The sequence below is a fragment of the Chanodichthys erythropterus genome, chromosome 20, assembly GCF_024489055.1.
Source record: "Chanodichthys erythropterus isolate Z2021 chromosome 20, ASM2448905v1, whole genome shotgun sequence".
Taxonomy (NCBI): Eukaryota; Metazoa; Chordata; class Actinopteri; order Cypriniformes; family Xenocyprididae; genus Chanodichthys; species Chanodichthys erythropterus.
In genome coordinates, this window is record NC_090240.1 from 28294847 (window position 1) to 28318996 (window position 24150).

General features: G+C 36.5%; 2 protein-coding genes across 3 annotated transcripts in view; one reads left to right on the plus strand and one right to left on the minus strand.

Moving 5' to 3' along the window:
• The window catches only part of gid8b (GID complex subunit 8 homolog b (S. cerevisiae)), a 6826-nt gene extending 6768 nt beyond the window's left edge, over positions 1 to 58 (minus strand). Inside the window, exon 1 of the mRNA XM_067370917.1 lies at positions 1 to 58. This exon is cut by the window's left edge and continues 81 nt beyond it. The gene's annotated coding sequence lies outside the window, so the exon portion shown is untranslated.
• A 288-nt stretch (positions 59 to 346) lies between these two features.
• Positions 347 to 23556, plus strand: dnajc5ab (DnaJ (Hsp40) homolog, subfamily C, member 5ab). Of its 2 annotated transcripts, none has more exons than XM_067370918.1 (5): positions 347 to 536; positions 16420 to 16587; positions 17613 to 17826; positions 17948 to 18119; positions 19522 to 23556. In XM_067370918.1, exons 2-5 carry the CDS (start codon positions 16478 to 16480, stop codon positions 19623 to 19625), a joined length of 600 nt encoding a protein of 199 aa, XP_067227019.1. In that variant the 5' UTR covers positions 347 to 536; positions 16420 to 16477; the 3' UTR covers positions 19626 to 23556. The 2 variants fall into 2 exon arrangements, with proteins under 2 accessions (XP_067227019.1, XP_067227020.1); XM_067370919.1 differs by lacking the exon at positions 347 to 536 and adding an exon at positions 16129 to 16210.
• The last annotated feature ends 594 nt before the right edge of the window (positions 23557 to 24150 follow it).

A 24150-nucleotide genomic window follows, 5' to 3' on the forward strand; every position in this document is an offset into this window, starting at 1 on the left:
TCAACGATACCTCGTTTGGATTGGCTGTCGATCAAACGTATTTTAAGTCACCCTTTTAACATCAACATAGCGAACTGCTTACATTTTTAAAAATTAAAGTATTGTAAAAATAACAAAAATATAACGCTAGTTTTAACTTTTATTTATTTATTTTATTTGATTAATTATTTTTCATCCGTCAGCACTTAGCACTCACCTTACCTTTTTCTTTCTATACTATTACATACATGCAATTGTCCTCAATAATTCTGACAATGAAAACACAGCAGTCTTCATGCTCAGAAATACATGATCTGATCATTTAAGTCCCGCAAACGGCTTCCTTCTTCGTTTCCGCCCATTTTCCTTTCTAGATCGACCGTGACGTAAGCGCACGACTCCCATTGAGTGGAGACGCTTCACGATCATAAGACCAGGACACCGTTTCTGAGCACCGCAGGTTGATTCAGTCCTATTTGAAGGCCGTTTATAGATATTGGAAATAATATACGAAGAACTGACTATCTGCACTTCTACCTACGCTTCTCTCCTAGACGGTAAGAAAAGTGAACGCAGCCAGAGGAGAATGCTATCTGTGCGTTACACACGCATGCTGCCCTTGCTCATGGATTAGTGCTGCTGTAGTAGGTTTTTGAGAGAGAAAGATTAATGCAGCCCGGTGAACCAGCATTAAAGGGATACTTCTCTTTTAGGAAAATTTGTGTCATCATTTCTCACCCTCATGTCGCATGACTTTCTTTCTTCCTGAAAGACCAAATGAGATGTGAAGGATTGACAGCTTAAATCACTGTTCACTGTCATTGCATTTTATTCCCCATACATTTAAAGTGAATGGTGACTGCGGCTGTCATTTCGCATCTTATTTTGTATTTCGAACGGGGTTGGACAAAGTATATAATGATATGGTAAATGTGGGTGAACTATCTCTTTAAACCAATATGGATGCTGAGCGCAGAACAGGGAGATTAAAGGCTCTAAATCTCCAACTAGTCAGTCAACACGGTAGCGTTTGTCCTCCATCAGTATTGAAACTCTTCCCATCAGGCTGTCATCAGTATTTGAGGTTATTTGTTAGATTTGTGTTGCTGCTGAATCTCAAACAATGGTCTGCTTGCCTAAACCTCAGGGGTAAGACACTGCCTGTTGGCTTTGTTTTTCCTATATCTTGCCAGAAAGAGAAGTGATGCGTCGTATTTATTGCTATCAGGTCTTTTTTTGTGGTATTAATTATCATTTATCTAATCATTATCATCCTATTTGATTTTCTCTGGAACATGAAATAAGATATTTTGAGAAATGTCTCAGTTTTTTTCCCCACATACAGTGGAAGTCAGTGGTAACCAAAGATTTTGTTCCCAACATTCTTCAAAATATTCTTCTTTTAAATTGCACAGAAGAAAATCATACAGGTTTGGAACATGAGGGTGAGGAAACGATGAGAGAACGAGAGTTACTCGTCTTGGTTGTTTGTTTCCAAAGTTTGTTCAAAAGCTTGTTCTTGTTGTTTTAGTCGAGAGATGTTAAACCAAGTTTTCCTTCTTATGTCATCTTACTTGGGTAAAGTTGGTTTTATATTTGCACATTCGGACATCTGTATTCAATAGCCTTGTTAATCACACTACATTGGACATTCAGTGGACATTCACAAGTAAATATGCCATTAAAACAATATTTGCCTATTTTGATCGACTGTGAAATATGTTGTAAGTTGACAATCGTTGGTTGTCAATATCATGTCGCTGCTTAAAATTTGCAAACATTAATTTATTGCACATTTATTGGAAAGTCCAAATGTGCGAATATAAAACCAACTTTACCCAAGTTGTAATATTATGATATAGATAGTCATTTTTTTTTCTAGAGTACTCAGTCTTCCACCTTCTTTTGTTGTCATTAGCACATATTTAGTTCATCAAATCTCAGGTTTGAACTTCTCTGGTGGTTGCCCATCTATTTTCACACTTATTTCTAAAATGCTGTGTAACTCTGAGTGGTCCATCTCATTGAGAGGACCTGAAGAAAGCACCTTTGCACTCCATTAGCTAATTAACTGGATGGTCTTGAAAGTTGTTTTCTTACCACAGCTGTGCCAGGATTCTTGAAGGTTTTTGTTTGGTCAGTATTCCTGTCAACGCAGGCTGGCTAACTCTGTGTAGTCTGTGACGGGGGTATAAGGACGTCCTTTTCTCATACAGTTAGAACTGTGGTGTGAGATTGACTTCTGAAATAAAGACGAAAAGTCCCCTCTCTGCTTGGTTTTTTTTAGTTGAGTGTAAACTCATGTTCAATGCTCTCTATGCAACCACAATAAAAATAAAAATCATGTATAATAACATTTAAAAGTTTGGGGTCAGTACAATTTTTAATGCTGAAAGTGTCTTATGTTTTTATATTTGATCAAAAATACAGTAGAAACAGTACCATTGTGAAATATTATTACAATATAAAATAACTGTTTTCTGTTTTAATATATTTTAAAATGGCTACAAGCAGCACTTAACGGGGGGTTCAAGCTCTTTAAGGCCTTTAAGCAAATGATAAAAAGGTATTATGGTTTATTTAGCATGCCTATAACTAACTTGATCATAGATGCAAAAGGCCATTTACAGTAAATACAGGCAGTTTACTAATAAAATATGTTAAAAGCTATTGAGGTAGAGCCAAAAACCTAGGACTAGTACATGAAAGTAGGTTTTTGAAATCATCTCTTTCCGACGGTGGCCGTGTTATTTGAGATACGTGAATGTCCTTTTAGACAATCGCGGCACCTTGGACAAAGACACCGCATGCCAGTTTTCAAGTCAATAGAATTGACTGTTGCATGGCTGTAGCTGTTTTTTTTTTTGTTTTGTTTTTAATTATATATTATATATATATATATATATATATATATATTATATTATATATATATATATATATATATATATTATAGCGCCACCAAGTGGCCAGTCACTGCATCCTTTTGCCACGTGACCACAGACTGATCCCGTACATGGGTGTACTGAGTTTGGTGAAATTCTCATTCTACTCAAGTGGGATAGCCATTTTAATAAAAGTGGCCACGCCTACTTCAAAAGTTTTGGTGTCCTGTTGTGGACATGAATGGAAATTGATTTTTTTTTTATTTTATTTTATTTTTTTTATATTTATTGACAATCATACTCTTTCTGCACCATTTTGGTTCCCATTGGGTGGAAAACCTAGTATTTCACATATGTAGTTTAAAAAAAAAAAAAATCAAAAATACCTGAAAATTTCATCAATCCAAGATGTGCATTATGAGCCATTACGTGCTTTTGATCAGTGTGTACTCAAAGTTTCAAGTCTCTATGACTTACAGTTTGGTCTGCTTGATCACTTTTAGGGGAGAATGCTGATGCTTGGAAATTCTAACAATTAAAATGGGGTTCCAGCACTCAAGAAACATTTCTTATTGTCAGTGTTGAATTCACCTGAGATTTGGAGCAAAATTACAATCCCAGAGATATTGGGATCTCGATGCCGCTCCATGTCCAAATTGTTGAATTTTACCCATTTTCAATGATAAACACAAAACCAAATGTGATTTTGTTTTATCCAGTCATGACTGTTGACACCACGTACAGTATATACAAATATGAACAGTAACCCAGGCTTTAGGTATTTAGTATGACATGTCAGATTATGAATAACCAGGATTAGTTGTTAACTCCAGCAGTGTGACAACCGAGGGTCCCATTTAGCCGGGGTTAAGAATTACCCAGGGTGAACTATTTCAAGTGTGAGAGCCCTTAAATGTTTCAATATTTGAGGTATTAACAGTGACTCCACCAAATACTGCTCGATCTATGACTATACTTCACATGTTATTACAATGGGAAATTGTAATACTTATACAATCCAGGTGAGGCAAATCTTGGTAGTGCACTTTCCTACAGCAAATACACTTTCCTAGGAGGCATGAAGCTTGTTTCAAACATATTACAATACTGCATATTTGAACTCTTGATAGGTTCAGAAGCTGTTAAAATGAACAAAATCCCTTCTTCCAAATATCTCTGAAACTGATTTAAATATAGAATCTTATGAAAAGACTGACATGGAGTGGCACATTAACTTGCTCTCAGTAGTGTATATTTTTGGCACTAAGACGGGGATATTCCAACTGCTTTGATAGAGGGAAAGATACATTTCTAGTTTCAACATTATTTATTCTTCAGACATTGGCCTGTAAATACATTAAGTATCAGCTCTGACCCACATTTTGTTTTAGACCATTGAAAATGGGTAATATAATATTCAACAATTTGGACACAATGAGATCCCCACATCTATGGGATTGAACCATATAGGGCCTTAAAAATTAACATGCTAAAAGGAACATTTACTAAGAGCTAGAGGGTAAAATCATATAGGCTAGATATATTCTTAATACGTCTTGAGTTACAGTCACACAAACTTGGGGAAAAGAATATTTATGACACTCAGACAGAAGACCTTCATGAATGAAGATACTAAAAGAAAATTCTAAATTCTAAAAGGATGTTAAGATATCTTTAATACTTCTTGAAATATAGGTATGAAAGCTTTGGAGAGGAAAAAAAAAACTTAAACTGCTTGTTCCCATTTTTGAACTGCCACTGTTGGCATAATGCAACAAAGATTGTGAAAATCAACAGATCTAACCATAACTATAGACCAATCTGTGTAAATAAAATAATGATGCTGCCATCTTTCTAAAGTCATTTTTACTCCCCTGTTGGCTCCAAATCTCAGGTGAAAATTGTCACTATTTATATTTGTCTTTCTTTAGAAAGAATATGAATAAAATAAAAAAATTGAGCAAGGGGAAGTTTCCAAAATTTGGTTGATTTGACATGGAATGACCCAGTATAGCTTTTAATATGACCAGCTGATCCATAGTGACAAGGATAACATTTCGCCTGTATTTTGCTGTTACCCTTCTTACATTCATGATGGTTCAGAATTTTAGTCAAGGCATTTTTGTGACTTTGTTTGGACCACTCATATTTGATATGCAGCAAAACTGAAACTGCAAGCAAGAATCAAAAGTTAAAGATTGATGAAGACCATACTTGTTCTCACAAGACATTTTTTATGAGATGGGTGCTAGTTAAATATTAATAAAAAACAATATTAAAGACTTTTTGCTGCCTTTATCAATTCAGCTCTTTACTTTTTTGAGAGATATGGCTCTTTATGGGTGGCCCTAATCTTTTTGATGGTGAAACCACCACACATGCGCATACAATTCCCACTCAACCTCAGATATGAGGCAGTGTAGCGTCTCGTGTGCCAGAATGAGGCTATCTTTCTGAATCTGATAATCAAAAATGACACACAGCATTGTTACACTGGATTAATTCTACCTGAACATTTATATAACTGCTCTTTAAATCATCATAATGAAGTTCACAAATAAATGTAACAATCTGTTGGCTTGGAAATGTTAAGAAATACTGAATGGTCAAAGAGAGGTTGTTTTAATACTGGCAAATGGGTTGTTTTTACCTGACATTGGTATAGTAAGACACATTACTAGTTTCAGATGTGTCTTGATTTAAATGTGCATTGAATAATGTTTCTCTGTCACTCTGAAATGATTACATTGGAGTGATATTACAGGCTTCCAGATGATGATTACAGGTGTGATGATCACATTATTAAAGCTTTTATCACAGTCCGATTACATCTCTGATGAGAGTTCATTATAAGGATGCTTGTTCACCTATGAAGTAAATGAAAATTTACTTTTTCCTTTACAAATTTCTTTTTTTCTTGTTTAAGGTGTAGTTCATACTATCAAAAACACACACCAAATTACTAACACAGAATTGAGGAAAAGAGGTAAATGTTCAAAAAAAATTGAGGATACTACAAAATGAGGTTAAGGAAAAAGGACAACACAAAGAGATATGAGAAAGAGCGGACCGACAGAGGAGAGAGTTTAGCAGAGGCTGACAGATGCTCATTGTGTGTGTGTATGTGTGTTCCTGACCTGAAAATTCACACCTTACATGGCACACATATTTAATTTAGGCCACTATATGCAATCACAGGAGGGAACTTACTGGATCTGCTTTACTTGAAATTTTTTTTTTGTCTGTCGAACTAATTTGTCCTAAAATATTTACATGAAGTATCCCCTGAGATTTTAAATGAACGTTCCAATAATTTAACAACTCATTTGTGTATTTGTGATTCTCTGATGTCAGTTAATGGTCACATAGTCTCCGCTTCAGACGTCACGCCCGCGGACTGTTGGCTGAACATCTGGGCTGCGTTCAGACCCGACAAAACGTTGCAAATCTTTTTTTAAGCGGAAACGGTGGTGCGTTGAACACTGTCCTGTTCTGATGACGCAAGAGTTGCAACTATGGCAGCTGAGAAGGCCATTCTTTGTGTTCTTTTTGAAGAATTGATATGCTATATTTTTACTATAAAACTCTTACTACAAACATGTCTTCTAATATCTTCAATTGTTGCGTATACCGAGCTGCGGCGGACACATTTGTAAACGACTTTACTTGGAGCCATTGTGCAAGCTGTCTCTAATACCGTGTGGTTTATATACATGTTGCTGCTGATTAGGCTGACATTTTTGACACACCCACCGAACAAGAGAAAACGTATCTCAAACCCCGTTGCACACCGTTTCCAGAAATCATGTCGTTCAACCTAGAAACCGTAGCAAAACGTTGCGCGCCGGTTTGAGCTTAAATGCGTCCCAGATGCGTATGTCACACAAAATGGGGAAAAACTTTGTGAGTTTTGAAGTCGTTATCTGATTGGTTGAATTCTACATGATTTCCAAGAGATGTGTGTGTCGCATTCTTTAACGGTCCACCTGGAAACAAATCCACCATGACACCAAACCAAAAGAAGAAAGCTGTTGTTTTTAAAACTGTGACAATGAGCGCTTAGCCGATTAGATTTCCAAAAACCTGCAGTACTCTGACAAAGAAAAGTGCATACGTCTGCTCAGGCCCTGACGAGGCACTAAGCACTTTTCCACGTCAAAGATAATTTTTATAAATCTGAGCGTTGGCATGGATTTATGCGTATGCACACTCTAAGAACAAATCTGTGCGTACATACGCTTTGAGACCCCAGAGCTGTCGAGCTCCAAAAGCATGAATTTTAGTGATTATGATATACCATCTTTTGTCTTTAGTCTCTTTTCCTTCAGATGTATTTGCTGTGCCGTTCCTGCCATGAAGGTATCAGATATAGTGATATTCACAGTAAATTCTTGCAAGAATCAGAGTAACTTGACTGGCAACCATTAATAACATCATTAGTCTGCAGATCTTAACAACCGCACCATTGTTTCCGTGGTGACTGCAGACATTTCTCAGGGTTAGTGAGGTGTCTACAAGAACTTGGGACTGATGTTACCCTACCCAACATACCTCTCTCTGTCTTCTCGGGCTCTGATACTGAAATCACATCTTGAGACAGAGTTTCCTTCTTTCTTTCTTTTTTCCTCATTATTTCACATACATTGATTGTACCATTTTGCAATAATTGGCCACATAAGTAATGATTTAATGAATCAACAAAATAGTTTCAATATATATTTAGAGGTGTAAAGTATTTGAGTAAATTGTTCTTAAGTATCTTTTTTGGCTACTTTGTAGTTTTACTGAGTGCATATCAAAGATAATAGCACTTCTACTCTCTATTTGACTACATTTTTGAATAAGTATATGTACACTTTACTCCAGTACATTTGTAATGAGTAATGTATTGTTAGATTTTGCATGGCAATTAACTTTCTCTGCAGCAGTTTATTTCAGCTACAAAATAAGCAATATCGCCATCTACAGGGCACTGAATGTGCTATATATTGTGTGTTATGCCCTTAAACACCCAAACTTGTCAACAAGGCTACTTTAAGTGAATGCAAGCGCATTAGCGGGTAGTTGTGAATTGCAGGTAATTCATATTAGATGAGAACGTGGCTGCAGTCGGTGATGAGGCCGAAACCAGCACGTCCAGTCGTATCAGGTCGTATTGGAATTGGTGACTTGTAACTTATTATGGAGACATTTTCACTGTAAGGTATCTATTTTTTACTCACCTGTGTATTTTATAGTTCTTGTGTATATTTCAATGTTGGATTAATTGGAGTGACATTAGGATGCACAACAATGACGTGTGATGAATTGTGTGATGTAAAGTGCATGAAATTTTGAACACTAATTAGTGTGTTTACATCAGTAGACTCACGTGATCCTGGACTGTAATGGAATATTAATTTCCATGAGAGTTGTGCCTCTTGATTTCTTCATGTCTATATTAGAAAAATGGTAGATAGTAGTTGTCGTCGTCGTCATCATCATCAACACAAGACCCCGTGACTTTTCATAAATGCTGTTTGTTCATCACATCCACTCATCTGTTTGGTATCTGGTCTTCTTCTTCTCTGAGACTCCCCCTCCCCCCCAACCTTTGAACACCACCTGTTTGCTCATTATGTTGTTTTGATAGTTGCTTCAGATCCTTTTTAATTATCCCTTACAATTATCAATACATGTTATTTTTATTTTAGTATCATTGATATACTATGACTATTGTTTTTAGACTGTTTGTTTGGTTTTTTTGTTTGGGTTTTTTTTAGATTTTATTTGTATATTTTCTGTTTTAACTTTTATATTAATTTTAGTTTTATCAATTTTGATATTTTTGACATTTTTATTTATTAGTTTTGGATTTTTTAAAAAAAGTTTATAGTTTTAGTTATTTTAGTACTTCAACTTAAACTAAATGAAAATGTTGCAAAAAAGTATATGTAAGCAATAAGGTAAGAGAGGCTGTGCTATATTGTTAATAAGCCAAAAATAATGTATCAATTATGGATGCAGCGATGTATAAATTATATTTATCGGCCGATTTTTGCTCAATTTACAAACATCGGCATATCGGCTGTAGAAGGAAAAAGGCCGATATAACAAACCGATGGTTTATTAATTAACTGCGTGAAGGCGCTGAGCTTGATAATGACTGTTGGGTAATCCTAGTGCTGCTATCTGCGCTTTAATGTCAGTGAGGACTAAAGCTTTACTAATGTTTTAAGTTTCTTGTGTCCCTTTTCACTCCAAAAAAATCACCACAAATGCTAAACAATACAGAGCACAAGAAGTGCACATTAAACTCTCTCTCCACATACAGCGAATCACTCAAAACACTTTTTACAACTAACAGTAAACAAATACACAGATATTATGCCTTTTCGTGGGTGCTTAATAAACTGACAAACTTTAAATCTGCAAAATATCTCTGAAGAACTGCATGCTCTCCATTACTCTTATAGCTCCGTAGATGAGAAAACCCGTCAAAATAATAGTCCCGTCTTAGTAAAATGCAGATCTCATATATATTTAAACTTACAAAAAATATTAAAATGTATACAAAAACAAATTAGAAGATTAATCACAATGAAGTCTGTTACAATAAAGAATGATAAATATGTATATCATTTATACAGTGAGGAATATGCAGGTATTTCTGTACCTGAAAACTATTAAACCTACCTAAAAAGCACTGTTTATTTCATATGTATCTTTGTTCTGTTGTCTTTATGTAGGCCTGCTGAATGTTAAATGGATCCAATGCATGTTCATTAAAAATTATTTGATGATGCAGTAATAAACCTGCTAGTATAATTTAATGAAAATGTTTTTGAACTTTGCTGATTTAAAACATGATCAAAATTCGATCTACTTTGGTGACAAAATTTCAAATAAGAGAGGAAGTGACAAATATCGGTATCTGCCAATAGTTAGGCCAGTATTAATGCAACTTTCATTAAGTAAGCTTTCAATAAAAGCCTTCCTTCTTCCTTCTGTCTTTGACAGTGAAAAGCAACAGAAGTTACATTATTACGCCATTAGATGGCAGCAAAGACTGTCTTTATGAGTGTGTCAGTAGCGAAGACTTTTATATTGAAAAGACTGAATTGTTGTGAACACAGAACAAGACGCAACTGATAACTGCTTTGACTAGCGCTGTCAGTCATGGGAAAACCCCTTAACTGTTAAAAGGACAAGATAATACATCAGACTTTTTAAACAGATTTTTTATTATGAACCTATGACTGACCTGAAGGAAAATGCTAAATCTGAATGCAGGTGATAAACTCGATCTCTTTATCACAATACTCTTCTATAAATCATGAATAAAACACAGCTATTGACCAATCAGAATCAAGGACAGGAACTAACCGTATTATTTAGCTTTATTTCAATTAATGTTCATGTTTTTATGGTTTCATTTCTGGTTAACTTTAATAACCCTGGTTTTAGTTATGTCAACACTATTACTGTATGTGTGTCACAGCCTTTGTGTATTTGTTCATTGTGTATAGACTCTCATCAAACATGTCCCGCTCTTTCCTGCTATTCCATCCCTCTACAAACAGACCTTTTAAAACCTACAGCACATAATACAAGCCACATCACTTCACCTGCTCGGATAGATGGAGAAACGCATAGAGTGGAGTGGGAGGATGTTAGAACACAAACAGAGGGACCAGACAGAGAATTGATGGACAAACATTTATGGGAGATACATGGATTCGGTGATATTCATTAAGCTGTGGAGAGGAGACTTTGACAGCCGTCTAGTCCACAGACTGAGATGGCCACTAAAGATTTAGCTGGACCATATGGTGGTGCAGAGAAACAGAGGGGGAAGGGAGTGTGTGAGAGAGAAAGAGAGATGGATGTAGTGTTTTGGTGAAGCTGCATTGCAGAGCCCTGCTTCTGATGAAAACCCTATTAGAAATCACATTTAATGACCTGCTGATTGAAGCAGGAAGTCTATCTGCTAACAGCCCACACATACATGCTTTTTACTGACACAATATTAGATACAAATTGTAACCACAGACTTTTACTTTGATTTTTTTTACATTTTCTCAGCAAATGGTGGTGTGTGATGCTATAAGGTGTTGTGGAAGGTTGCCAGGATGTTAATATAATGTTTTTTTTTAGCACACTGCGATATGGTTGCTGGGAGTTGAGGTCACTGCTTAATGGTGGAAGTCAAAAGAGGCTTCTCAAGGACAAACATACTTGTAGTATGCAGAATAGATGTTACTGGGATTGTATTTATACTACAAACACCGTCATTCAAAAGTTTGGGATCAGTACGATTTTTTTAAAGAACTATTATTCAGCAGGGATGAATTAAATTCATTGAAGGTTACAGTATATACATTTATAATGTTACAAAAGATTTATACTTAAATAAAAGCTGTTCTTTTGAACAGTCTATTCTTTTAAGAATCCTGAACAAGTTGTCACAGTTACCACAAAAATATGAAGCAGCACAACTGATTTCAACATTGGTAATAATAAGAAATGTTTCTTCAGCAGCAAATCAGCATATTAGAATGATTACTGAAGGATCATGTGACACTGAAGACTGGAGTAATGATGTTGAAAATTCAACTTTGATCTCAGGAATAAGTTACATTTTTAAAAAAAATGTATAAAATTACAAAACCGTTATTTAATTTGTAATAATAATTCACGATATTAGTTTTTATTTTATTTTTGATCAAATAAATGAAGACTTCTTTCCATAGCATTAAAAAAAAAACCTCACTGACTCCAAACTTTTAAATGGTACATGCAAACTTACAGAACAGTTGATGCGTTCATTAAATGCAGTACATACTCTGATAGCACACCCTTTTGGACACAAGTTATGATATTGTGGTCCCTTAATGTGACTCTGGTGCCTCCTTCAGGGTGTTTTTTTTTGTTTTGTTTGTTTGTTTGTTTTTTTTTGCCAGTATTATTGTCTAAGCGAATCTAATACCAAGCAAAAATTGTAATTGCAAGGTTTTGAGGTATCAGTCATGTATAGAAAGAGAAGTTTAATTTTAATTGTTAGAAAATCCTAAGTATGAGCAATAGTTACTAGTTTTAGAAAGCAGCACTATCATCTGAGCTGATGCTGTATTTGTTTTGACACAAATGAAATAGTCAAAGGCTACTCTGAAATAACGTCAGTGGTGCACAAGGCTGGCTGTGACATCATTCAAAAGCCCAACAAAATCTCAGCCAAACACACTCACTTAGTGTATCCCACCTAGAGGAATAATGGGACTGTCCATTTTGAAGAAACACACAGGGTTTGAGAAGGGACAGAAATAACCCTTCACTTATTCAGACGCTCCGCTAATACTAATCTGCTAATACTCACTGACAAGCTGCACGATTAGCCTGGGATGGAGACGAAACTGTCTCACAAAGAAAGCTCCTCTGATGAGGAAAAGGTATTCGTACTCCTACAAAGAGTAGTGTTTTTTTTTTGTTTTTTTGGGGGGTTAACGATTGATTGATTAATTTATTGGCCTGTTGTGACAGTGAAATGTTTCTTCACCTGGCAGCCATTTTGTGTGGAAGTGTCTTAACCTGAATTACTCTGGGTTAATGGGTTAATTGATTTTCCTGCATAGGGGAGGACATAACTTATGATTCTCCCGGTGTGGAAAACATTGTCTCCTGGATGAGCCAGACTTTTGTCTGTCTGCATAAAGTGAGCTTATTGAACTTTTAATGAGGGGTAGGGCTAACCGATATATTGCATGCGATTGTCACGCGCATTTCGTCAGTTTTGGAACACACCAGCTAATTCATAACCTCGTCGGTTCCCTGATTTCCGCGAAATCGCCATCACCTGCTTTTAAATGGAGTGCCATTTAATAGACAGAACCATAGATCATTGACAAGCTACGCAATATCACATTCATATCGCAGATGAATCGCCTTCGATAATGAGCGCGTTATTGCGTGGCTTATCAGTGAACTACGGCTCTGTCTTTTAAATGCTGCTCCATTTGAAAGCAGGTGATGGCGATTTAGCAGTAATCAGGGAACCGGCTTTACTGACGAAATGCGCGCGTCAATCGTAAAATGTGCTTATTTGTACAGAAAAAAAACAGCACACTGCAACAAAAAAACTTTTTGCAAAATATCATATAGACTTCATTGTCTTTATCCAGAATAAAATTCTGATATTTTTTTTTTTTCAAAAAAACAAATCAGATTAAAGGGTTAGTTCACCCAAAAATGAAAACTGTAATTTATCATTCACCCTTATGTTGTTCCACACCTGTAAGAACACAAATTAAGATATTTTTGATGAAATCCCTGAGCTATCTGGCCTCCGATAGACTGCAACACTGTTTCCACTTTCAAGGTTCAGAAAAGTAGTAAAGACATTAAAAATAGTCCATGTGACTACTACAGTGGTTCAACCTTAATTTTATGAAGTCATTGTTTTTCCGCACAAAGGTATTCTCGTCGCTTCATAACATTAAGGTTTAACCACTGTAGTCACATGGACTATTTTATAGGGATCGACCGATATGCATTTTTCAGGGCTGATACCGATTATTACAGATCAAGGAGACCGATAACCGATATTTTGAACCGATATGTGTCGTGTAAAAATGAAAATTGTCAAAATTAAGAATAAAAAGGCCTCTGACAAAGACTCTCTTTAAATTATTTTAACACATCTTTAATTCTGAGAACTGTTCATAATAACAACATTAATATTAATAATAACAACAAACATAAAAAGTGCTGGGAGCATCGATCAGCAGCATTCTGTAAACTAAGTAAAACTGCATAATGGTAATTCTGAATCTGTATGATAAATTATTTTGCAATCATGTTAGAATAAAGCAATATTTCTCCAAATATGCGCAATTTTTTTGACTAAAGAGCCATAACGGAACGGACGATGTTCAGTGAAGCTATGTGAACAACACAAAAAAAAAACGCAGCAGACGTGAGGGAATTCATTCGTGTTGATAATCTATTCACAATATAACGTTAAGTTGGCCGAATGGTGAGAGAAGTAGGTTTTAGTTTCACTATCTCAGCACTGATGTGATGATCCGTTAAAGCATATCACTGCAATGACGGACATTGACCGGGAATTCACAGTATAATAACTGAACGGGGCTTGTCATCATAAATCGATTATATTTAGGTGTTTTGCAACTTCAGTGTAGTGATTTATTGCAACTTCAGGAACGTTTACTGCATTCTTACCTTCGAGAGATAACTTATTGATGTGTGATGATGATCACTGAAGCAGCTCCTGTGCTTTCGGTGTGAGAGCGGAACATTTTCCAGCCGCGCCAGCCTTATTGATTGGCCAGGCTCGTGACTCCCAACAAATCAGACGGACGATGGGCGGGGCTTAGTCTAGGCCACAGAGCGGTGCGCTCTGACTGAGGTGGCTGGATCAGTGCCAGATCGCGCATTTCAAAATAAAGTGGTTTTATCGGCAAATCGGTTTTGAAAATGGCCGATGCCGATAACAAGAAAAATGCTTAATATTGGCGCTGATAATCGGTCGACCCCTACTATTTTAACAATGTTTTTACGTCTATTGTGGACCTTGAATGTGGTAATTATGTTGCTTTCCCTTGGGGATCAGAGACCTCTCGGATTTCATCAAAAAATATCTTAATTTGTGTTTCGAAGATGAACGAAGGTCTTACGGGTGTGGAACAGCATGAGGGTGAGTAATAAATGACAGAATTTACATTTTTGGGTGCACTAACCCTTTAAGGATATATCCTGAGTGAAGCACGGCACTGTGTTTATTTACAAATGTGCCTTTCATGATCTTGTGTTTCAGTGTGTTTTAGAGCTGCTCTGTTCATTTTCAGTACGGTCCAATTCACCCTATGAGTTCTATAAATTAATATTATAGATCTTATTGTTTACAATTCATCCATGAATGTTTCCTCTTTTTTTTATTGACCTTGTAATGTCTATCAAAATGTCACAACTGGACCTTTCGATGAAAACATCACACTTCTCTCTGGTGACGTATGCAGGACTTCTCCAATAATTTAGTCACTTAAAGGAACACTCCACTTTTTTTGAAAATAGGCTCATTTTCCAACTCCCCTAGAGTTAAACTGTTGAGTTTTACCGTTTTCGAATCCATTCAGCCGATCTCCGGTTCTGGCAGTACCACTTTTAGCATAGCTTAGCATAGTTCATTGAATCTGATTAGACCGTTAGCATCGCGCTTAAAAATGACCAAAGAGTTTTGATATTTTTCCTATTTAAAACTTGACTCTTCTGTAGTTAAATCGTGTACTAAGACCGGCGGAAAATGAAAAGTTGCGATTTTCTAGGCCGATATGGCTAGGAACTATACTCTCATTCCAGCGTAATAATCAAGGAACTTTGCTGCCGTATCATGGCTGCCTGCAGCAGTGCAATGATATTAGGCAGCGTCTCTCACAAATGTCTCCATGGTTGCAAGGCACGTTCCCTGTGCAAGCAGGGGCTCACGGGCGCTGCGTAATATCATTGCACTGCTGTAGCCATGGAACGGCAGCAAAGTTCCTTGATTATTACGCCGGAATGAGAGTATAGTTCCTAGCCATATCAGCCTAGAAAATCACAACTTTTTATTTTCCCTCGGTCTTAGTACACGATTTAACTACAGAAGAGTCAAGTTTTAAATAGGAAAAATATCAAAACTCTTTGGTCATTTTTAAGCGCGATGCTAACGGTCTAATCAGATTCAATGAACTATGCTAAGCTATGCTAAAAGTGGTACTGCCAGAACCGGAGATCGGCTGAATGGATTCGAAAACGGTAAAACTCAACAGTTTAACTCTAGGGGAGTTGGAAAATTAGCCTATTTTCAAAAAAAGTGGAGTGTTCCTTTTAACCTCATGTTCATCTGCCTGCACTTTTCAGTGCAACACCCACATTGCAAAATTCAATCAACAACAGATGCATAGAATCAAGTCCAGCCCTACAGTTTTTTTTTTTTTTTTTTTTTTGTCTTGTACTTGCGTTTCATCACAGCTTTAAAAAAGTGCTGCAGTATACCCCTCTCACCTTTGGCATACTATTTTAAAATACTATGATTGGGGACGTGCAAATTCTAATTGCTAAACTTGCTAGGACATATAGTATGCGAATATAAGGGTTAGTCACAGCAAAGAAAGCCACACCTAAAGGGAAACAGCATCTCTCCCTTCCTCTCAAACTCCTCCCTGCATGCCAAAGTCACATGACTTTATAGTGCAGTGAGTGTACACAATGTTAATGCAGTGACTCAGTGCTCTCAGAACAGAGACATTTGGGGCAATGATGAGTCTATGACTGGTGTAATAATGGTGGAACTCAGTGTTTTGCTGAGCTAAAGGGTAATGTGTATATAATAATGTTAAAACATTTGGAAACTGAAAAGAGTTATTGCCACATTTCTGGGATGGCAGCATGTGCACACTTACATTTTCTGTTGCTTTGTGAAAAGAAAGAAACCAAAAAGCAGTGAAAGTATAAATGGAGAATGACAGAAATATAGGCACATACAACACGTATAACAAACGCATCTTGCTTCCTTTTCTTTCAGATTGAGGAGGTGGTTGTGTGAGGTTAAAGGAGAGGTTGTGTGAGTGTGTGTGCGAGTAATGGCGGAGCAGCAGAGACAGCGTTCACTCTCCACGTCGGGAGAATCCTTATACCTGGTCCTGGGAGTTGATAAGAACACAGCACCAGAAGACATAAAGAAATCCTACAGGTGAGACACTCTGGATGGACATAGAAAGATTACAAATAAAAATAGTGGAGAAAATGCTCTGAACCCATTTTATTCCATTTTATTTTGCCTTACATTATTTGATCTTATTTTACTTTACCCAACCCAAGAGAGATTGTGTTGGTAAAAACAAATTTTCTTGTGTTAAGCACATTTGAATCCACTAGAGGGCGACAGAACATTTTCCTCACTTCCTCTGGATGTTCAGGATAACATTCTACCATTCTAGTCTCACTACTGTTGTTGCATTTAGTATGTATACTGTGCACACATGTAAACTTTCTTTGTGCATGAATACACAGATGACTGACTACATTTACCAACATTTATTTTAAAATAATGCTTAGCATTTCACATACTGTTTTTGTTTGTTTTTTTAAATAAGAGCTGCCAGTTAGTATACCATTCTGAGCATAGCAATAGTTTTATGTTAAAGGTGCTAAAGAGGATGTTTTGTTTTATACATTTTTGCAGTATTTCTTGAAACTGTCTTTACTAACTGATAAAAGACTATTTATTAGGTGCACTGAAAGATATAATATTAATATATACATAATCTGTGCACAAGGTAGGGCCTTAAAAACATCAGCCAATCGTTTACGTGATCATCACACAAACGATTGGCCCTCTGGCTTGTCAATCACTGCCATTACGTTCCTTTTGTCAGGAGACAGGAGTAACAACTGCAGATTATGAGTTACCTGCGGTGAGTCCGGCATAATGAATCCACTAACACGACAGAGCGAATGCCGGTGGTAAACACTCGTGTTCTAATACCCGTGCACGAGTTTTGGGAGGCATTCCCTCGAAATGAGCTGTGAAGGAGGGGGGTTGTTCTTACGCATGCGCTGATTTCAAAAACTCACTAACAGTCTTTGGATTCTCAGTCGACGAAAAGATCATCTTTAGCACCTTTAACACATCTAAAAGCAGATTGGCATTGATTCCAGAAAAGATCATAGTTGCATTAAAAGTTTCATTCTCATTTCTGGTCTTTTGGTTTGCAGAAAATTGGCTCTGAAGTTTCATCCTGACAAGAATCCTGACAATCCAGAAGCGGTTGAGAAATTCAAAGAGATCAACAACGCTCATGCCATTTTATCAGACCCCACCAAACGCAACATATATGACAAATATGGATCTCTGGGCCTTTACGTGGCAGAACAGTTTGGAGAGGAGAATGTTAACACATACTTTGTATTGTCCAGCTGGTGGGCCAAGGTTAGTCATACTCAGAAGCAAACTTATAAGATATATACATACACTACCATTCAAAGGTTTAGGGTCAGTAAGTTAAATTATGTACATGCTGTTGAATTTCTCCTTTTTCCCCTCTTGACAGGCATTATTTATATTCTGCGGTGTGGCTACAGGCTGTTATTTCTGCTGCTGTCTGTGCTGCTGCTGTAACTGCTGCTGTGGGAAGTGTAAACCTCATCCTCCGCGGGCAGACGAGCCGGATTTCTATGTGTCTCCTGAAGACTTAGAAGCTCAGATGCAGTCTGATGAGAGAGGTGAGACACACTGACTCGCTCATTCATTCACAATAGTTACATACACATGGTTTCAAGAAATCAAAATGGAAGTTTTGTGGCTGTTAGTCCATGTGTATTTTTGAAACCATACATTAGCTGGTGTATTTCTAAAAGTCTAAATAAAAGTTCTCTAAAATATCATTCCACTGGACACTGACAACCAATAGCAAGCATATCATGGTTTGATGACTTAAAGGCCCGCTGAAGTGTCTTGGAATGCGCAGCATTATTCAATGTGTTGATGTAATTTCAACTGAAACAGGAAGACAGGGTGATATGGAACAGCCCCGCCCCTTTTTTAAAATAGCCAATAGCGTTTCGTTTAAATCACAGCTCGGCCAGAGCTGTTAAACTCAGTAAAACCTCTGTTTCCTTCTAATCTCTAACAGTTTCTCCTCCTTATCTCCTCTATATCACTTTAAAACACAGCATTCTGTGCAGAATTTAAATGGGTCTGATACCTTTCGTGGTCTGAGCCTAATTGCAGATATGATCCACTCTGTGCTCTCGTGTCTCTGGACTGGAGCAGACTGTGCTTGCGCTGCGGTGGATCACATTATACTAACATGAAAACGGACTTTATTCGCGTCAATGGAAAGCATATTAACACTCGTAAATATGCGTTCCCTATTCTCTATATAGTGCACTTCACCATATAGAAACTAGTAAATGTGTGAACAAATGACTGATGATTTCAGCTGCAGCTTCAGCGTCTGTTGATAGTGTAGGAGGGGGCGGGACTTCAGATTATAGAGAGCAATTGATTGGACAGAAGATATGATGAGAAGCTGAAGTGCGATGTGATGTCATGAAAATCCGATTTTTTTTTTTATATTGGTTCATCTCAAGTTTTGTGGTCTTAAAATAAATGCTATTAAGAATTTTTAAAAAGGACCTTCAATATGCCCTCTCCCCTACTTCCTGTTTCAAAAGGAAGTGCGTCTGGAAATAAAACTGCATTCATCAAACTATTTCATGGGGTTTTAATAAATGTCCCTGGCACTATTGTACACAATTCATTGCATGTTACTGTAAAGGAATATCGTTTGGTTTCATAATCTTTCAGCACAATTTTATCTGCTTCTGAAATGAAACTTTTCTTTTCTGCTGGCATAACCAAGGCCGCGCAGGTAGGTCAATAGTATCATTGGTTTTTAAATCAAATCCTAATGGATAAAATCAAGTCCTGCCCAACATTATTGCCTGTTTCACTTAGAATTGCAGTTAAATGCCTTCGGATTGTTTACTTAGGTCTGTTCAGCATTTGAAGTGGCTTCCTGGCACTTAAAATCATGCCTGAAATGCTTAGCAACAGGGTACAGTTTGGGCTGTTAGCTGCTCGTATTATAAAGCAGCGTGACACTGGTGTCTGTTTCCACAGATGGCAGCAGTCCCATCGTGATGCAGCCGTCCTCTGCTACAGAGACCACTCAGCTGACCGCAGATTCTTACCACACCAGCTACCGGACAGATGCCAGCTATTAAAACCTCCCTCTCTCTCTCTCACACATGGGACCACCATCCCGGAAGAGGTCACGGTGTGGAATGAGTGATCCAGAGGAAAGAGGATGAGTGGTTAGTTAGTTACAGATCTTCTGTTGAAAAACCTGAAATGCTCCACTGTACAGGGCAAGAAGCAAGTTATTATTTTTATTTGCCTTTACCCTCTATCATCCCCATACCTACTGCTGTGTTATATTCAACACACACACACACACACACACACACACACACACACACACACACTCACAAGGACTTTCTTACAGTGTCCATACAGTCTTCCTGCTATGATCAATGCTTCATCTTTCACGCTGCATTTGTCTACATGATCAGTGAAGATCATTTTGATCAGTCTTATTTGAGAATTGATTTGTAACAACAGGACACAAGGAAATATGTTTGTATGCTTTAATGCTTTCAGCTTCCATAATGGCCAGTGAAGCTGGTGTTACACTAACTGACTGGAAACATCTTTCTTAATAATGGTTGAGGTTGTCAAACCATTCAGCATTACCATTCAAAAGCTTAGGATCAGTAAGAATTTTTTTTTTTTTTTTAAGGAATTAATAATTCAGCAAGTATGAATTCAATTGATCAAAAGTGACATTTATAATGTTACAAAGATTTCTATTTCAAATAAATGCTGTTCTGTTAATCAAAGAATCCTGGAAAAAGCAACACAGCTGTTTTCAACATTGATGATAATAAGAAATGTTTCTTGAGCAGCAAATCAGCATATTAGAATGATTTCTGAAGATCATGTAACACTAATGATGCTGAAAATTCAGCTTTGCATCACAGGAATAAATTACATTCAAAAAATATATTAAAACAGAAAAAAGTTGTTTTACTTTGTAATAATATTTCACTTTTTTCTGCATTTTTAATCAAAGAAATGCAGCCTTGGTGAGCGGAAGAGGCATCTTTTAAAAAAAAAAAAAAAAAAATCTTACTGACCCCAAACTTTTCAAAAGTGATTGACCTTTCCATGCATGTGATTAGCACAAACCTCACGATCGCACCATAAATGTTGTCCTGGGTTGTTTTCATATATTTCCACATTCTGAACAGTGTTTATGTCTTTGACAGAAATGTTCTGCTCATGTTATAGACTAGTAACAAACAGACCTGTGCAATTTTTAAGCAAAAGTCACTATATATAAATTATAATCCTTCAGATTAAAATTTCAAGTGTTTCATTAAATCAACAGGAAATGGTTTTCAGTAGTTTCACAGTAGTAGAACACATACATTTATATTTTTTAAACAGGAAAGCAGTGTAGTGTAGTCACTGAGGACACAGTTGAGGAAACATTGCTGTGTCATGCTGTGTATGTTTATGTGAGACGTCTCTCATGTTAATGGCATCTGGTGGGCATGTACTGTCAAGTATAATCATGCAGTGCTTAGCTCTGTTCGATTTCAGCCACGTCTTTGTGTGTGTGTGTGTGTGTGTGTGTGTGTGTGTGTGTGTGTGTGTGTGTGTGTGTGTGTGTGTGTGTGTGTGTGTGTGTGTGTGTGTGTGTGTGTGTGTGTGTGTGTGTTTGCTCAGTCACTGGAACAGGAGATTGGGATTGTCAGATACATACTGAGACTCAACCAGGTTATTTATTTATTGTACAGGTTATTTCCATCTGTGTTCTTAAAGGGATAGTTCACCCGAAAATAAAAATAAAAATGTACTCACCCGCAAGCAAGTTGTTCTGAACCTGCACAAGTTTCTTTCTTCTGTTAAACATAAAAGAAGATATTTTGAAGAATGTGGGCAACAAAATAGTTTCTAGTCCCCATTGACTTCCATAGTATGAACAAAAAAATAAATGTGTATTATTATTATTTGAAAAATGTTTATTTTTGGGTGAGCTATCCCTTTTAAAGCTTTAAGTTAAAGGGTTGCACTAGCATTAGTGTTTGCATTTCTCAGGTTTGTGGTTTCAGAAGACAGACATTCAATTCAAGCACAGGAGGATTGTGGGTGAAGGGATTCATCTGCATACATTTTGGCTGTAATTGTACCCATAATTTGATCTTGTTCCCTAGTGCCTGGTTTAATGTAATCAGGTCAACATAATAATTTACAAGTTGATACACATTAACAGTATAATTACTGTTATTATGCCAATATATATATATGATCTGTATTCTTCGGGCTATAATAGTTCATGCTCACTGGTTTTGATTATGTCATTCATACACGTTCATGGAAAACCTGGAAATATCAGGGAAGTTTAAATTTATGACTTGGAAATTAACAAAAAAAGTCCATTCTCTATATATTTTCTAGCTTTGCTCAGCCCTAAAATATTTTATTGGCTAGAAATTGCTCATGAGCTACAATCGTAAGAAGGATTTTACAAATCCTTATCTAGTAATCTTGGGTGAATGGAAATGTCATGGAAAAATCATTAGTCTGTTTGATTAGTATGTTTTGGGAACCCTGACACTTGCAACCTCCCTTTTTCTTCCCTTTTCTTTTATCTCCCTGAATGCATGCATTTTATTTTTGAACGTAAGCATACTATGGAAGCTTGTTTTTTTTGCGTCATGGAATTGTGAGTTCATGTCGCACATTTTTATCGACTTTTTTTCTCTCAATTGTGAGTTTATATTGCTTTTTTCTCAGTATTGTGAGATTAACTCAGCTGACAGTTCTGACATTTTCTCACAAATGTGAGTTTATATCTAAAATCTCGCATTTGCCATAAAAAAAATCAGAATTGTGAGATAAAAAGTGGCAATTAACTTTTTTATTTTTTATTCAGTGATGAAAACAAGCTTCTATAGCATATAGACTTTAAAGTAGGAAAACCTCATTTCTGTTTTAGACACTATATATGTCTGTGTGTGTGTGTGTGTGTGTGTGTGTGTGTGTGTGTGTGTGTGTGTGTGTGTGTGTGTGTGTGTGTTCTGTTTGAAACCGAGCTCTGAACTTAATCACTGTACCACCATCTATGTACTGTGTTTAAATATGTCATTTCTTTAAGCTGTATATCTGTCACTGTTTGGGCATGTGTTTTTGAATGTGTCTGCATACATTCATTTACATGTACTTGAAAGAGGATGAGCAGAAAACTTGTGTAATTTTCCCCAAATATGTATGTTTTATTTGTTTTTAGGTTCACATTGTGGATATTTCATAGGTGTTTAGATGTATCTCATAGTTTTATGTTTTTTGTATTTATTTTATGTCTAAATCATAGGCAGATTATTAGTGATCATGTTTCTTAACATTTCTAAAACTGAACTGTTCACAATGTGTAACGCTTTTTATTTGCAAAATATTATTTCTCAACACAAGCTCCACTGTAACACAGCTACTGATGTCAATTATCCCAGTTTTCCTTTCCAATTATTTGTTGTATTTGTTCATGATCATAAATGAAAAATCATTGATCCGATGTTGCTTCCAGTCTAAGAATGAGAACGAATGGAGCCTTGTGTCTGAGTGCAACACCTTAACAGAATCATGTTATAAATTAAGGAAATAGTATAAACATGGTGATGAGAAACAATATTTTATTTATTATTTTCCTATGTTTTTAATGAATTACATTGTTCAATAGGTGTAATGGCCAATATGACCATTGTACAGAATGACTGAGTTGTTTTGCGCATCAAATCAGCTGAAATTGTTGTAGCATGAATATACTGTCAGAGACGTAACATGAATAATTGGTCTGAACAGCTGTAAATTAAATGTGAAGGAAGCTTAAAAAAAAAAAGTATCTGTGGTGTTTGTGTGTTTGTGCAAAGGCAATGATGACCTGCAAAATAAAATGCTTTTTACACTTGCAGCGATGTAATAAAGGAATCTTAATTCAATTAAAAGTTACAATATAAAGCCAAAAACATTTAAGTGAAAGTAAGAAAAGTTGTATGTATTAAAGTAAAAAGTTTTTGACAAAGTGTTGTCCCATTGACTTTCATTGTATGGATGAAAACAGTTGAAACATTATTCAAAACGTCATCTTTTGAGCTCTGCAGAATAAAGTCAGGCAGGTTTGAAACAACATGAGGGTGAGTAAATGATTATAGATACTTATATGCTGATTTGCTGCTCAAGAAATATTTATATATATATATATATCTATGTTAAGCTGTGCTACATAATATTTATGTGGAAACTGATACATTTTTAGGGGTCAAGCATGTAGCGCTGAAACCCTATTGTAATTGTTAAATTTTCCAAGGATCAGCATTCTACCCTAAAAGTGACCAAACTGTAAGTTGTAGATACTTGAAACTTTGAGGGCTGGTAGTACTCACACCGACCTACAAGGCTCACCCCAATCAGCCTAACGGGGGCGCTACAGTGGTCAAAAGTAAGAAATGGCTCATAACTCCTTAGGCTCTAGTCTTATATCGTTGGAATCCTTGTCTCAAGACGGACAAGATGAATGCTTGGCTTTGCTTGGCGAAATTTTCTGGTATTTTGGATTTTTTGAAAATCCTACTTTTGCGAACTAGTCCTAGGTTTTTGACCCGATCGGAACCAAACCAGTGCAGCGAG